The 17,514-nt window shown below is 33.8% G+C and overlaps 1 protein-coding gene across 2 annotated transcripts; it reads left to right on the top strand.

Moving 5' to 3' along the window:
* Positions 1-201: 201 nt before the first annotated feature.
* On the top strand, positions 202-15,514 carry ttc39c (tetratricopeptide repeat domain 39C). Of its 2 annotated transcripts, none has more exons than XM_084118015.1 (15): positions 202-485; positions 604-783; positions 2,591-2,639; positions 6,392-6,520; positions 6,622-6,733; positions 7,368-7,734; positions 9,343-9,511; positions 10,417-10,510; positions 10,694-10,801; positions 10,887-10,996; positions 11,972-12,095; positions 12,200-12,297; positions 12,570-12,674; positions 14,550-14,588; positions 14,671-15,514. In XM_084118015.1, exons 2-15 carry the CDS (start codon positions 647-649, stop codon positions 14,758-14,760), a joined length of 1,731 nt encoding a protein of 576 aa, XP_083974141.1. In that variant the 5' UTR covers positions 202-485; positions 604-646; the 3' UTR covers positions 14,761-15,514. The 2 variants fall into 2 exon arrangements, with proteins under 2 accessions (XP_083974141.1, XP_083974142.1); XM_084118016.1 differs by having other exon boundaries at positions 327-485; positions 632-783.
* The last annotated feature ends 2,000 nt before the right edge of the window (positions 15,515-17,514 follow it).

A 17,514-nucleotide genomic window follows, 5' to 3' on the forward strand; every position in this document is an offset into this window, starting at 1 on the left:
TCACATACTGTTTTTTTGTTGTATGGAAGTATGCGATTTTGGACGCACCCTTCTTCTTGGTGAACCGATTCAAAAGATGCGAGTTATGATGAATCCAAATCAGGCAGAGAAACTGCAAGGGTTAACGTCGTGCTAGTCGTTTCCTGGTTGGAGGCAAAGGGCGTGTTATTGTCTAGACTCCAGAGGAAGCTGTCAAGCTTCTCTTTCAAAGCAGCATCAGCTCAATCACCCACAACACCTCAGTGTGGGGTGAATGAGAAGCGCACACGGGACAATAACGTCACTGCTCTCTTTGACTGTTGCTCCTTTAACATTGCGTAACGCGCGATGCTGCTATGCGAACGACCAGCTGATATTTCATAGCTAACGGCGGCCTGATGGAGGGGACGAATGCGGATCTGAAAACATCTTAGCACCGCAGATCGGACACGGAAGGGATCAAGCTATATCCAGACGACATTTCACCAGCGGTTTGCTCTGCAGTGGTAAGGGAAATATAGTTTCATTTCGCGCGGCGCCGCGCCTGTGGTGATTGTTATTTACTCGGCGCGTTTCTCGTGCGAACAAAACAACAAGACTGTCTTTTCCTCGGTTTATTTACAGCAGAACGAGTTTTTTTTTGCGTGTAAAGGAGTAAACTGAGAGGATGGCAGGCCCTGATTCCCCGCAGCAGGTTGAAGAGAGCGCCGAGCAGATCGATGACGCCGAGCTGGCGTTTCAAGGCATCAACATGCTGCTCAATAATGGCTTCAAAGAAAGCGACGAGCTCTTCAAGAGATACAGGTGAGATTTATATGAACTATGGTTTTATCATGTATATTATAAAATGGGCCTTGTTTGCATTAATGGGAGATAAATCATTTGGCCTCCCTGTCTTTTTTTTCCCTATTTATTTTAATATAACCAAAATATTGGACATGCTTCAATAGGCTACAAATGAACACAGATTTTTTTCAGCTATAAACATCATCATCATCATCATCAATTAAGCAATTCTTTATCCTAAAAACTCACACACACACACACACACACACACATATATATATATATATATATATATATATAAACTTGCATAAAATTAAGTCAAATATATCCCTCCTGGATTTTCTGTTTTTGTTACCATAATTTGGAACATATCTCACTTTCTGTACATTAAATAAATACCAAAATTCATAGTATTTATTTATTTATTTATTTATTTAAAATAAAGACAGAATGGGTAATTGATGCAACTCAGTCGGGACCAAATGTTGGTTTCTACATATTGCTAAACGTTTATTTCCCATTAAAAAATTAGTTTTGTTAATTTATTCTTACAATAAGTCAGGTAACAGGGTTGAATGCTTGTGCTTCTTGAATTAATTCAACTTTAAATATAAAGTTTCATGTAAATAGAAGAGTTATTATAGGTAACTAAAAGTAAAACCATAAAAAATGTCAACTGAGATAAAATAAAAACAAACTCAGCTTTATTTCAATATTTCTCAATGCTAAAACTGAAATAAAAATGAATAAAAATTATATCGACAAAAAAAAAAACTACCAAATAAAAAAATAATTCTAAATTTTAATAAGAACCATAATAGTATCTCAATTATAATAAAACAACAATACTTAGAATACTTATGGTAAATACTTAGAATAGCTTCTTATTACAATGATATGAATATCAATTCAATATATTGTTAATAGTTTTATGATTATAATAGTTGGATACAGTCAAGGTGGAACGATCCAAAATCCCCATTTTAAAGGGGATGCTGACTTTTGACCGTTGTTCATTGAACGTTGTTAATTTTTGTTACAGAATAGTTTATCAAACATATTTAATAGGTCTCACAACAAAAATCATGGGATTTGTACCTCAAATGCAGCCAAACCTTCTCGTGAGAACATAGACAACTCTTTGTCAACATCAAATAAATAAAATGATGGGTACATACATACTAGATGAATGGCTGTTTGCCTGGTTGATGTAGCCCTAGGCATGGGCGCCAACTTGCACAATAACACAGACTGATAATATACACGCATAGAGATGGAAAGATAAAAATAAAAGTCACCTTTTTGAGTGGAATAGGGCCTATTTTTTGACTAATTGCTGATTAAACGAATGCATTAAAATTGAAGAAATATGGTACATAATTATTTGTGAAGCCTGAGGGTTTATATATCATACGAAACTGTTACTTAAGACATTCTTAAGGATACAGATAATCATGGATATTATGTTTAATGCTATTAGGAGCTTAGCGCTTTGGCTTTATATGCGGTAATTCCTTTAGTGTGAAATATAATCTTATGAGCAGGGTTACGTATCATTCACCAAGTTCTACACATCCCTGCCACTTGTATAAAATGTATATATTTATTCAATATTAATTAATTCATATGAATTAGTATTCATTTTTGTTTTGCTTTCTGTCACCAAAACAAATATATATTACCCTCAGCTCTATAATGCATTTTACCATGTATTATTTATTTTTACGTTTCTGGAATATTTCATGTTTTTTAAGAGGCTAAACTTGTTTGTGTGTTTCATCACCTAAGGTTTGCGATATCCCATGATTCCTTATTTTGTCTGCAGGACCCACAGTCCTCTGATGAGCTTCGGCGCCAGTTTTGTCAGTTTCTTGGTAAGTGAACTCCATTAAAAGACTTTTAGGGGCTATTTACACAACACCGTTTTCAACTAAAAATGTGAAACTTTTTATGCGTTTTGTTCATTCATTTACACGACAACTGCGTTTTGGGGGCCTGAAGATGAAAACTTTTGAAAACGGGTTTCAAAGTGCACGTTTGTGAAAACGGTACCGGTATTGACTCCGTATAAACTACAAAAAATGTGAATTTGTGAAAACGGTGACATCATGTGCATGGGTAGTATGTGTTCAGTCTATAGGCGAGTAGTGTTTCTTTACAAAGTGGCATCGCCACCTACTGGCCTGGCATGAATAATACAGCATTTTTAGCAGTTTTTTGCCAATCCATGTGAAGGGGGATCATTTCGACAATGTTGTCGTCTGTACGTGAAAAAAAAAAAAGGAACAACTACATCGTTGTCGTGTAAACGTACTTCCAGTACGTTTACGGCAAAGAATTGGCTGAAAGTAATACTAGCAACTCGGCAGTTTGTGAAACTCCTTTTTGGGTTTCAAGCTCATACTTGCCCAGAACATTAGCCACTAAGCTAGTTTTACCGCTAACCCTGTATGTATTGGGGCAAGTAGCCAGCTGTTTAACAAAGCATGAGAAAAACAGAATAGCTGTAGTGGTAACATTAGCTGGACAGCCCAAGTTCGTTTTCTTGTGTAATTAGTTTGACATCAGCCCATCATTCCTAGTCCATCTCTGTTATATGACACAGTCAGCAAATGCTCTCATTCATACTCCAACCGCGGTGCTGTTTCCTGCAGCGCTGCTCTCGTTTCATTCTGCCCATTAATAGGAGAGAGAGGACAGGAAGTGAAATCCTGGCAAGAAAATTAGACTATGCTCAGAATAATTATTATTATTTATTTTTTTTATTCAACATTTATATCAGATATTTGTATTTATTTAAGGACTATATAGGACTATAGCAATGTTTTTTTAATTAATCTGTTTCATAAGATATTGTTTTTCCCTGAAGTGATTTTATAGGAGAATAGCAAATATTGTTTTTTATTTGAATCTGCATTTTTATAGGATATTTTTCCCTGAAATGAAATTATTTTATTATTTTATTTTGTTTTGTGTGAGAATAGCATGTAAAAATGTTTTTATTTTATTCTACATTTGTAGATATTTTTAAGGGAAATTGTATTTTTATTCATATATTTATTTATTTTATAGGAGTTTTATTCTATATTTTTATAGGATATTAAATTCCTGAAGTGAATTTTTTATTCTATTGTTTTTATTTGATGGGAGAGTAGCAAATAAGTGTTTTATTTTCTTGAAGTGATTTTTTTTCTAGGAATAGCAAATATTGTTTTTTATTTTAATTTAGATTTTTTTTTATAGTATATTTTGCCCTGAAGTAAAATGATAATTTTTTTATTTATTCAAATTTCTGTTTTATTTTGTATGAGAATAGCAAATAAACATTCTATGTTTGTATAGGATATTTTTAAAGGATTTTTTTATTATTGTTATATTTTTATTTTTGAGCATAGCACATAATTGTTTTCAATTTTATTAATTTTATTTTTGTTTTTATAGGATATTTTCCCCCGAAAGTGAAATTCTATTCTATTCTATTCTATTCTATTCTATTCTATTGCAGTGCCCTTAAAGGTGCCTTATGTAAAAATTGAGGTAAAAATATCCAAAAAATGAGCTACATGCATCAAAAGAATGAGAAGAAATAAGGGCGATGATGTCATTAAAAAAATGTCAAGTTATAGTGCTGCAGAGATATCAACCTCAATTAGCATTAGCATTAATAGCCACGGCCCGACAGGTGTCGTAATACCAGTTTCGGCCATGGGAGGCGGTATGCCGGCAACATAACCACCAGCCAAACATGCAATACACGAATAACTCGCACGGCTTGTGGGCGTACTTGAACCTGATGTCAATCGTGTGGAAAGTAGCCTAGCTGCTACTGCCCACTACTACATTCAAATAAAATATGATAAAAAAGGAACAGAACCAGAGTAAACATTGGCACTGCTTTCCATCGCTGGAGACAACTAATGGACATGAAAAAAATGAGGTTTGACTTCGAACTTGCAACATTTCGTTTGGATTGGTAAGTAAGATGCTGTTAGTATTTCGTTAGAAGTTTGTTTTATATGTTTGTGTAGATTTTCGGGAAGTTATAACATAGAAATGTATCGAAGGCTGTTCGATAAACGTATATAACGTTCATAAATACAGTATTGTAATATAGTACACATAGCACAATCTCTATTGCTCTTTTTTTCTTGCCAACTACGTGACCTATATTATGTATATTAAATGGCTTTCCTGAGGTAAATCTGACATAATTGTTCTCCAGCTGTGTTATTGACCTCTTCACGATGATAAAAAACACTGATTGGTCGATATTATGTATGAGGAATACATTTTGGTAAGTTGTAGCCTAACGTTACTGTATCTTTCAGTGTTCGTGATTTTTTTACTATTAGCTAGTAGAGATGATCGGTTCACATGCGCTAGGGATCTGTCGTGTAACATTTACAAGCGCCAAAACGGTATTTAATTGACAGAATCTGAGAGCTGAGATTTTTTATATCATAACTAACCTGCTCTGTCTAGTCTGTCGGTCTCCGTGTCCTCTTTGCTTCGCGATTTTTCTGTGCGTGAGAAAATTGATGTGTGGGGTGAGAGCGTGTGAAAAGTGTTTGCGTGTGTCTCACGGTTAATGCGTGAGAGTTGGAAGCTCTGGTTATGTTGGCGCTAGCTTGGTCAACATCAGCGAATGCTGTCTGTCAAATTAATGTAATTCAAACTAACAATAAAAATGTAATATGAACAAAACGAATATGAACATATTCACTGGTAAAGGTGAAGGGGAGTAGCTTGAAGATATTCATACTCTAGAGTAGACCAACTCACTTTCGAGGTATACTGCCCCCATCTGGTATGGAATGTGGAGTATGAATTTATTTATTTTTACATAAGGCACCTTTAATGTAATGATGGTAATGTGTGGAATATATGGGAATAGCACACTATACTATACAGTTTACATACCATGCATGGAATACCCAAAAGGCTAAATGTTTATTGTTGTTTAATGCATACTGTTTCAAATTCTATTGTTTAAAAAGGTAGTAGGCGGTGTTCAGTGTTTTCTGTGCAGTGTCCAGTATACTGTACGAACGAAGCATGAGTTTCTCCTCAAGAGCTTAGGAACAGACCTTGTCACAACCTCTTATGTCAAGGCTGGTGCCTCAGGTTGTGATTTTGTCATTATGATGTCACTTTTGACCGGTAGTGTACGTCACAATACGGAAAAAAAGCATCTGTCACGACCGTTCCACCAAGACTTTAAGAAAAGGCCCTTTGTTGGGACTGTATGTTCTGTATTTTTCAACTGACTTCCAACAATGATATTACCATTTTTATCATGTTTAAGAAGTAACGGTATAACTATTGAGGGGCATGTACTGATTTTGGTGTCCTCAATCTTCTCATTTAGATTTACTTCAAAATTTGTGACGCATCTGTTCCTCCATTTTTAGTGTAATTTTTTTCTGAAGATGAAAGATGTTTAAGTTGGTTCTTGTAAAGAGTTATGTTAGAAGGAAGTCTTTGACTTTGAAAACCCCCTGTTTTAGTATGATTCATTCTTTCCAAATACAGCTATTCAGGTCCTCTGGTCAAAATGATTGCAAATATTGCAACAAATATTGTTTTTTTCCAACATTGTGCAGCCCTAATATTCGTATGATCATAGAACGCCATGATGACATTCGAGGAGGAAAAAATGCAGATGGCCAGCGATGACCTGAGGACTACTGAAAAGCTCTGCGAGAGCGACAACACGGGCGTCATCGAGACCATCCGCAACAAAATCAAGAAGAGCGTGAGTTTGTTTGTTTGAGTGTGTGGCAGCAGGAGCGGATGGAATGCAGATTCCTCGCATTAAAATTCTTCACATTTTCGTGCTTTTTATCTCCGTGCCAGATGGACTCGCAGAGATCAGTGGCTATTGTGGATCGTCTTCAGAGGCAGATCATCGTGGCTGACTGCCAGGTTTATCTCGCCGTGCTGTCCTTCGTCAAACAGGAACTCTCAGGTGGATTCCGCATGTTTAAGTTTTACATTCGAAACGTCATTTGCATGCCAACATGTAGAGTTGTTTTTTTGGGGGAGTTAAACAAAGATGAACAAACTTGAAATATTAGAGAGTATAGAAGTGCAGATGTGTGTCCCGTTTTATTTTCTTTAACCGTAGAACATTTTAAACATTTGTTTATGTAATAATTTTTTTAATTATATTTGAAAATGATTTATAATCATTAATAATACTTATAATAATTATTATTGAGATATGAATACTAAGAAAATATATTATTTTTTTTTACAATTACTTTAAGTGTGCACAGATTTGGATTATTAAAAACAATTCAGCATGTCACCAAAATATTAGAAGGCTCAATCATGCAATTATTTTTTTTATTTTTTTTATTGTACATAATTTAATTTCCTTAATTTTTAATTTTTACATGGGGAAATTAATATTAAGAAAATATATTTTTATTTCCTTTTTTTTATTATTAATTTAATTATACACAGATTAACATTATTAAAATGATTCAGCTTGTCACCAGAAATATTAAAAAGGCTTAATAATCCTGTAGAACATTGTGTTTTAGAGTTGGAAACGCATTTTCTTTAATTTAACGTCGCTATGACCTGTCGCGCATCAGCATACATCAAAGGAGGCTGGATCCTCCGTAAGGCCTGGAAAATGTACAACAAATGCTACAGCGACATCAGCCAACTGCAGGAAGCCTGCCGGAGACGGTCCTCCGACCAGGAGGGGGCGCTGGCCTCTGATCAGGCCAACCAAAACACATCAACTGAGAGTGGCGGCCGGGTAACAGAAGAGGTTCTGGATCGCCTGAAGGGTTCGGTCAGCTTTGGCTATGGGCTCTTTCACTTGTGTATTTCGATGGTGCCTCCACACCTGCTCAAAATCGTCAACCTGCTGGGCTTCCCTGGAGACCGTCACCAAGGTCTTGCCTCCTTAGCATACGCCAGCGAGAGCAAAGATATGAAAGCACCACTCGCCACGTAAGCAAACACATTTTGGTATTTTCACACCTTAGCATTGACAGTCCTGCTTTTGACGTGATTTTATGCTTGCTTATTAGCATTTGTGGAAATGTTTTGCGCTTGTATGGCAGCATAAAATCCCTCGTCCTTGCTGTGCTGTGAAGTGTATTCATGAGCACATGCTGTCACACCGCTGAACTGGTTTCACACTGGGGTTACATAATTGATGGCATCTGAAAGGTCAATTAGAGATAAAGGGCATTAGAGGGTAAGGCCCATCTGAGCATGTGCAAGCAAATGCCAGCACAGACTCATCTACTCATTACTACTGAACATAAGTATGGCACAGGAAAACTGAACATTAAAAAATGTCATTTTTAATTCAAATATTATCAAAAAGCAGATGATACTGTATCGTCAAGCCAAGTTATCAACAGACTTTTAAAATGGGTGAAAAAAACCTCATAGACTTACAGATCTTCCATAAAGTCCATTGTAAATCACCACCATCCATAACACCTTAGTAATGGCCTAGCAACCACCCAGAACATCTTAGCAACTGCCTAGCAACCACCCAGAAAAATCTAGCTACCACATAGCAACATCCTTGCAACCATCCACAACACCCTAGCATAATGACAATGAGACTATCCATATCACCTTAATCACTTAGCCTATCAACTACCCAGAACACCCTAACAAGCACATAGCAACGCCCTGGCAACCATACACAACACCCTAGCATTATTAGTAGCAAGACCATCCATAACACCTTATTAACCACCTAGCAACAGCCTAGCAACCACATAGAACACCCTAGAAATGGCTTAAAAACCTCCCAGAACAATCTAGCTACCACATAGCAACGCCCCGGCAACCATCCACAACACACTTGCATTATTAGTAGCAAGACCATCCATAACACCTTATTAACCACCTAGCAACCTCCCAGAACAATCTAGCTACCACATAGCAACGCCCTGGCAACCATCCACAACACACTTGCATTATTAGTAGCAAGACCATCCATAACACCTTATTAACCACCTAGCAACTTCCCAGAACAATCTAGCTACCACATAGCAACACCCTGGCAACCATCCACACACACTTGCATTATTAGTAGCAAGACCATCCATAACACCTTAACCACCTAGCAACCTCCCAGAACAATCTAGCTTCCTCAAAGCAATGCACTGGCAACCATCCACAACACCCTAGAAATATGGCAATTCGTACAGTAAAATTCTCGTAAAAACAAAGAAACTTTGTTTTTAAGAGTTTAGATTTTATTCATGAACTACTATTAACTACATTGAACTGAATTGCTCTTAAGCCTTTTTTCACTTCTCTGAGATGCATTGTTCTCGGTTGTTGTTCATGGCCAGGGGCTGACAGATTGCGGAGCAGCTCTAATAATAGAGATGAATTTAAGCATACTTAATCCAACCTGGGACAAACCCTCCCAAATTGCTCTTCAGATGAATAGATGCTGCTTTTTTCGAATCAGCGTCGCTGTAGTATTTGTGCAGTTTGTACAAACCAAATATATTAGCAAACGCAACTAATAAACATCCAAATTCTTTATATATACTTTCACTTCTTTTCTCATGCTATCTCTCTCAGTTTGGCTCTCTTGTGGTACCACACCGTAGTGCAGCCCTTCTTTGCCCTGGACGGCTCTGATTCGCAAGCGGGGCTCCTGGAGGCTAAAGCCATTCTGCATAAGAAGGCAGTGGTCTACCCAAACTCCTCTCTCTTCATCTTCTTCAGGGGACGGGTGCAGAGATTAGAGGTGGGCATTTAGGGCTTTCGCATCACTGTTTCATTAGAGCAGGTGCTTGATAATCCATTGACATGATCAAATAATTGAAATAATGGTGCGGTTTATTCTTCCAGGATATTTAATTACTATGCAACCTCTGCAATTACTTTTAGTGGCTGTGTTTGATGCAGTGGAAGGCATCCAAAGCCAACCGTTAATATTAAACATCTCGAATACAAGGAGAAAAACCAAATTCTGTTGATAGAAGATGATACAGTGTTTCATGTGTCACGAGTTAAATCAGGGCACAGGAACATGGTCTTAAAAAATGAGAATAAAATCAAGTAAAAGGAAATCAAGTCAACATATATTTATTATATGTTTATTTATTATAGTTTACAATTATAATAATATAATATTAAAATAATTTATATGAATTATAATTTAATAATTTTATATTAAATACTGTTATTATAATTAAATATTACCGTAATATATTTATTATTATATACTCTAATAATTCAGACATAATTGTATCTCAAACACAGATACACTGTATTCTATAGAATCGCATATATTCAGAATATATAATATATTATAATATATATTATAATATATACATATTCTGTATATCATATATATATTTTAGATTATATATTAGTGCTGTCAAATTGATTAACGTAAGTTTGGAAATATATAATGTGTGTGTGTGTGTGTGTGAGTGTGTGAGAATATGTATACAGTACATGCATACAAACGCGCACACACACACACACACACACACACACACACATACATATATATATATATATATATATATATATATATATATATATATACACATACATACATACATATACAACTTTTATGATAGATGCGATTAATCGTGATTAATCAATTTGATACTATATGTATCTTTTTCTTTTCTTTTTCAGTGCCAAATCAACAGTGCGTTGGCGTCATTTCAGGATGCTCTGGAGTTCGCCTCAGACCAAAGAGAGATTCAACACGTGTGCCTCTATGAAATAGGTACAAATTCATAGTTGTCTTTCTTTTTAGATAGTATAGTCGCTTAATTAAATAATATGATTGAATTTCAAACTGCCATTTTAGAAAAAAATATGCATTTAGAAAAACATATGCACTTAATCGTATGTACAGAGTTTCCGACCAATTAATATTTCAGTTTTTCATGCATCATTCCATTTGCAGGCTGGTGCAGCATGATAGAGATGAACTTTGAAGATGCCTTCAGGTCTTTTGAGCGACTGAAGAATGAATCCCGATGGTCGCAGTGTTACTATGCTTACCTCACTGGAGGTCAGATTGTGTTCTCTGTCAAACTCTCTCAAATGTCTCTTTAAAATAACCGTTTTAATGAAAGCTTCTACGTCTCAACCCAAAGTGTGTCAGGGGGCTTCTGGTGATCTAGAGGGAGCCAAAGCTGTTTTTCGAGATGTCCAGAAGCTTTTTAAACGCAAGAACAATCAGATTGAGCAGTTTGCACTGAAAAGAGTGAGTTATTTTCTATTATATCAAGCCTTTTTCCAATAATTTATTAATTATAATAATTTTTTAATAAAGTAATTATAAGTAAAAAAAATTTATATATATAAACAAACTCATAATTACTATAATTTACTATATATATATATATATATATATATATATATATATATATATATATATATATATATATATATATATATATATATATATATATATATATTTATACATTTATACATTTATAATATACAAATAATTATATTAATATGAAATTAATTATGCTAAGCTTATGTAAATATATTGAATGTATAAGCCATTTTTACTTGCGTATTGATCTATTTGTTTATATAGTATTTTCTAATAATTAATTTTTATGTATATTAAAAATAAATTATATATATGAGATATATATATATATATATATATATATATATATATATATATATATATATATATATATATATATATATATATATATGAACTGATTGTATGTGTATATATGTGTATATATGTGTATATATGTGTATATATGTGTATATATATGTATATATGTATCAAAATATAAATGTATACTGTATGTATATATATTTATTATATTATAATTTATTATTAAATTATACAATTTTGATTGTTTATTATATAGTATTTTGTAGTTATTTATTTATTTTTGTATAATAACCATACAACAATAACTTTCATTTATAAATATTATGTTTCTCTCACACACACATAAATATATACATAATTAATTATGCTTATGTAAATATATTGAATGTATAAAAAATGTTTATATGTGTTTATATAGATAGATATGTATATGTATATTCTATTTTTTTTTTTTACAATCAGTTATTTTGAATTTTTAACTCATAACTAATTATTTTTATATTAATTATTATGTAAGTATTGTATAACCATTTTTATTTATTTGTATTTTATTATTAGTTATTTCTAAACCTTTTCTTCTACTTTTTGTCCCACTAGGCAGAGAAACTGAGGAAAGTCCCCCTTACTCGAGAGCTTTGCATTCTGGGTATTGTGGAGGTGCTATACTTATGGAAAGCTCTTCCAAACTGCTCTTCCTCCAAACTCCAGCTTATGAACCAAGGTAAAGAGAACTGTGACTTAAAGCGAGATGCAATGCATCCTGTCAGTCAGCTCTGAGTGCCTCTCTTCCCTCTATTATAACACTGATCTTGATGCTTTATTCAGTGCTACAGGGGCTGGATGACCCCTCAAGCCTGGGACTAAAACACCTGCTGCTTGGTGCTATTCAGAAATGTCTTGGAAATATTAAAGATGCTGTTCAGGTTTGTTCAGTCACATCAGGTTTGTTGTTACTTGTTGTGCATGCAAACTAAGGTCATATACCTATACATGTCTTAAAGGTACAGTAAAAAATGTCTTAAATAGTTTCCTAGTACCCAAAAACAGTTTACAAATAGATTTCAGGGGACAAATGTTACAAAATGCAGAAGATGGCAAGCTTAAAAAATGTTTGGAATGATCTGGCACAGGTTTAATCTTGTTTATCCGCTCACATAGAGTGCTTAATACTGATTTGGTTTGATTTTGTTCATAGTCATTCCAGCTGGCAGCACAGGATGAATACGGCCGTCTGAATAACAGTTATGTGCAGCCATATTCCTGCTATGAGCTGGGCTGTGTGTTACTGGCTAAACCTGAGGTAAATGACATTCAGAATCAATTTATTCTCAGTTTGAAGGCACTATATTTAAGTATTTCTGCATCTCTCAGTTTACAGTAGACTTTATTTTAACCTTGACACTCTTTACGTGCAATCAGAAGTGTCTTTTAGAAACATTTGCGTGGTATTATTTAAAAAATCACACCAAAACCACATGAATCTCATGGTGTGGTTCTTGTATGTTCTTTATTAACCAGCTAGAATTATTAATTAAGAAATTATAATAATAATAATATATTTATTGGATTTTTACTATTTCTTAATATGCTTAATATTTTGTATTGTAACTTATAATATACAAATAATTATTTTAAATTAATTTATAATATAATTATTTGTATTTATATATCTATCAGCATTTTTCTATCTGAAACATGCTAGCAATATGATAATATGTTCCAGCAAAACTCTAGCAACCATCTGGTACAACCTAGCAACCATACAATTCCTACTGAAAACCTTCAAACCGAGGTATCGGTGCATCCCTACTGAAAACCTTTAAACCGATATTGATACATCCCTACTGAAAACATTTAAACCGATATTGATACATCCCTACTAAAAATGTTTAAACCGATATTGATACATCCCTACTGAAAACCTTTAAACCGATATTGATACATCCCTACTAAAAACGTTTAAACAGATATTGATACTGGTATTTGTATCGGTGCATCCCTACTGAAAACATTTAAACCGATATTGATACATCCCTACTGAAAACCTTTAAACCGATATTGATATATCCCTACTGAAAACATTTAAACCGATATCAATACTGGTATTGGTATTGGTAGATCCCTACTGAAAACATTTAAACCGATATTGATACATCCCTACTGAAAACCTTTAAACCGATATTGATACATCCCTACTGAAAACATTTAAACCGATATCGATACTGGTATTGGTATTGGTAGATCCCTACTGAAAACCTTTAAACCGATATTGATACATCCCTACTGAAAACATTTAAACCGATATTGATACATCCCTACTGAAAACCTTTAAACAGATATTGATACTGGTATTGGTATCGGTGCATCCCTACTGAAAACATTTAAACCGATATTGATACATCCCTACTGAAAACCTTTAAACCGATATTGATACATCCCTACTGAAAACTTTTAAACCGATATTGATACATCCCTACTGAAAACCTTTAAACCGATATTGATACATCCCTACTGAAAACCTTTAAACCGATATCGATACTGGTATTGGTATTGGTGCATCCCTACTGAAAACCTTTAAACCGATATTGATACATCCCTACTGAAAACCTTTAAACCGATATCGATACTGGTATTGGTATTGGTGCATCCCTACTGAAAACCTTTAAACCGATATTGATACATCCCTACTGAAAACATTTAAACCGATATCAATACTGGTATTGGTATCGGTAGATCCCTACTGAAAACCTTTAAACCGATATTGATACATCCCTACTGAAAACCTTTAAACCGATATTGATACATCCTTACTGAAAACCTTCTGAAAACCTTTAAACCGATATTGATGCTGATATCGGTATCGGTGCATCCCTTTTGGAAACCTTTAAACTTTAGTGTTTTAAAACCACTTTAGACTTTTTGGTCTGTCTTTCTCGAGCCAACATCTAATTTTGTCCTGATTAAATTTTATCTAGTTTTTATTTTATTTTTTTATAACCGCTCTAACATGAATGAATCTCATGATGTGTCTCTTATATATTCTTTATTAACCAGCTAGAAGTTGAATAAAATATAGTGAAATTAAATTCAATTGGGATTGATATTATGCATTTGTGATTTATATTATGAAATATATCTTTTCTAAATATACTTACTTTTGTTTTTTCACCCTAAGACTCTGAGTAAAGGAAGATCATTACTGCTTCAGGCCAAGGTAAGTCCATGACTGTCTGCGATTTTAGTATCTTGAATACATCAGTAAATTGAGATTAAATGGTGACTACATTTGCTTGCAGGAGAACTACACCGGGTACGACTTTGAGAACAGACTGCATGTCCGTATCCATTCTGCCCTGGCTTCCATAAAGGAAGTGGTCCCTCACTGACCCAGTCCGACCTCCAAGTGCACCATACTTTGACCACTCCTGTCCAGCACTTTTCGAAACGAAAGCCATTTAAAGTAATGCTTTTCTGGAGGGAGAAACCAAAAGTCAGTGGACTTCAGCTGACAGAGGACGTGTTCGCCAATATTTTTCCGCCTAGTATTGAATCACTGTTGATGTAGCTGTTAATCCCAATGATATTGAATTTTCACGTTCACATTTACACCCACATCATAGTACAGATACACAGATTTTGTGTGTTCAGGATTGATCAGAAGTGCAGAAAAACGTAACTCGCAAAGAAACACGATAAATTGAGTAGACCAACTGGTTAGATCCTTTCCCATAGCTTGCGCTATCATACAAAATACATTAGCATGGGATAGAACATAGATAACATTAACACATAAAATTAAAAATGTATTGTGTAACGCTTTAACCCTTTAATAAATAAGAGTATCCAACCTTACCTATATGTCAAATCAAGATTGTATGCACCATTATGAAGTCAAGTGATCGACCGATATGAGACTGAAATGGCCAGTGCTCTGATTTTACTGAAATGTGTAATTATGTTAATTTATTATTATTTTTGAGCCCAATTTTTGTAAAATCTAAAAATTGATTTTACATTATTTTACTCAAAAATTTGTAATAATGAATTATTTATTTGTTTATTTTTTCTACCGGTCAAGTTTGGAATAAAGTTTTTTTTAGTTTTTTTTTTAAAGAATGTTCATCAAGGCTGCGTTTGATCAAAAAAAAATACAGTAAAAACATTAATATTGTGAAATATTACAATTGAAAATAACTTTTCTATTTGAATCAATTTAAAAATATAATTTATTTCTGAGATGCAAAGCTGAATTTTCAGCATTATTACTATCAGCATCTTCAGTTTCACTTGATCCTTCAAAAATCATTCTAATATGCTGATTTGCTGCTCAAGAAACATTTCGTGTCATTTCTTATCAAAATTGTTTTTTCTTCCAAGCATGCCAAAATGGTCAAATATTGGTTGTTGAATAGGTCTGGCATATATATATATATATATATATATATATAGCGGTTTGTCTCTAGTCTAGTCTAGTCACTAGTCTACTTTTACAGGTTAAAATGCATTACATTCAAAGTTGGCTGTTTTCATTGTATTTATTGCAAAGTTTTAACACTAGGGTTGACGATTACAAAGGGGTCACAAGGTCTAAAGTACGTCAGGGTTACTCTGGTGATGCTAGAACATACATTTGTCTAATTTGATCTCATCTGTACCTCTGTGTATTAAGTTTGAGAACAGCAGCATCTTTGCCATAACTTTCAATGTCTTGTCCTCTGCTGGACAGCAGACATTTTCTGAAGTGAAAACCATGCACAACTACCTACCGGTCTTCCTCTGGGCCAGAGGAGGTCATTTCATTTTGGACCTTGGTTTTGACAAACTATATGTTGTATTTGGGTTTTTGTGCCAGATGTTCTGTAGTAATATTCTTGGCCCAAGCTTATTTTTCGTAGACTTTTAACAGCACATCAGTATCTCCTTTTGATGATGTCGCCTCTAAATAACTTGAAATAATTTTGAGTGTGTATATATTGTGAAATTGTTGTGAAATTTGCACCACCTTATTTTCTTGGCCCCATAGATGTAATATGTCTGTCCCTTCAGTGGACTTAATTCACTACTGTACATGATTCTCTATGGAAACAACCCTCTGGTCTCTCTCTCAGTAACTCGATCTGAAGCTCAAAACGTCTTCACTGTGAAACGTGTCAATATTGGATGTTCAGGGTATTTATACCTTGTGAGGACAAAAGAATTAGGAAATTTCAATAATAAAATAACGAAACTTGCCATCAAACACTGTACATGAGTTTGTGTGTTTATTGACTTATGATGTTTGAGGCAGGAGTTTGCAGAGCACAAATGGTAAGTTCTATTCCAATTCTATCTTCCTGAAACATTTTTTTTTTCAGCTATTAATTAGACGCCTTTATTGATGCATTAGTAAAAAAAAACAAATACAATAAGGATCTGAATAGTCTTATCTCTTTTCCCCAAAAGAATCGCTACTTTCTCAAAATGAATCGCTACATTTTCAAAACGAATCGCTACTTTTTAAAAATGAATCGCTACTTTTTAAAAATGAATCGCTACATTTTAAAAATGAATCGCTACTTTAAAAAATTAATCACTACTTTTTCAAATTGAATCGCTACTTTAAAAAAAAATAATAGCTACTTTCGCAAAATGAATTGCTGCTTTTTCCAAAATGAATCGCTTCTTTTTAAAAATGAATCACTACTTTTTAAAAATGAATCGCTACTCAAATGGTAAGTTATATTCCAATTCTATCTTCAGCTATTAATTAGACACCTTTATTGATGCATTAGTAAAAAAACCAAATACAATAAGGATCTGAATAGTCTTGTCTTTTCCCCAAATGAATCGCTACTTTAAAAAAATAATAATAGCTACTTTCGCAAAATGAATCGCTACTTTTTAAAAATGAATCGCTACTCAAATGGTAAGTTATATTCCAATTCTATCTTCAGCTATTAATTAGACACCTTTATTGATGCATTAGTAAAAAAAACAAATACAATAAGGATCTGAATAGTCTTGTCTTTTCCCCAAATGAATCGCTACTTTTAAAAAAAGAATCGCTACTTTCTCAAAAAGAATTGCTAATTTTTAAAAATGAATCGCTACTTTAAAAATGAATCGCTACTTTTTCAAATTGAATCGCTACTTAAAAAAAA

The sequence above is a fragment of the Abramis brama genome (genome assembly GCF_963993115.1).
Source record: "Abramis brama genome assembly, chromosome: 6".
NCBI classification, from domain to species: Eukaryota; Metazoa; Chordata; class Actinopteri; order Cypriniformes; family Leuciscidae; genus Abramis; species Abramis brama.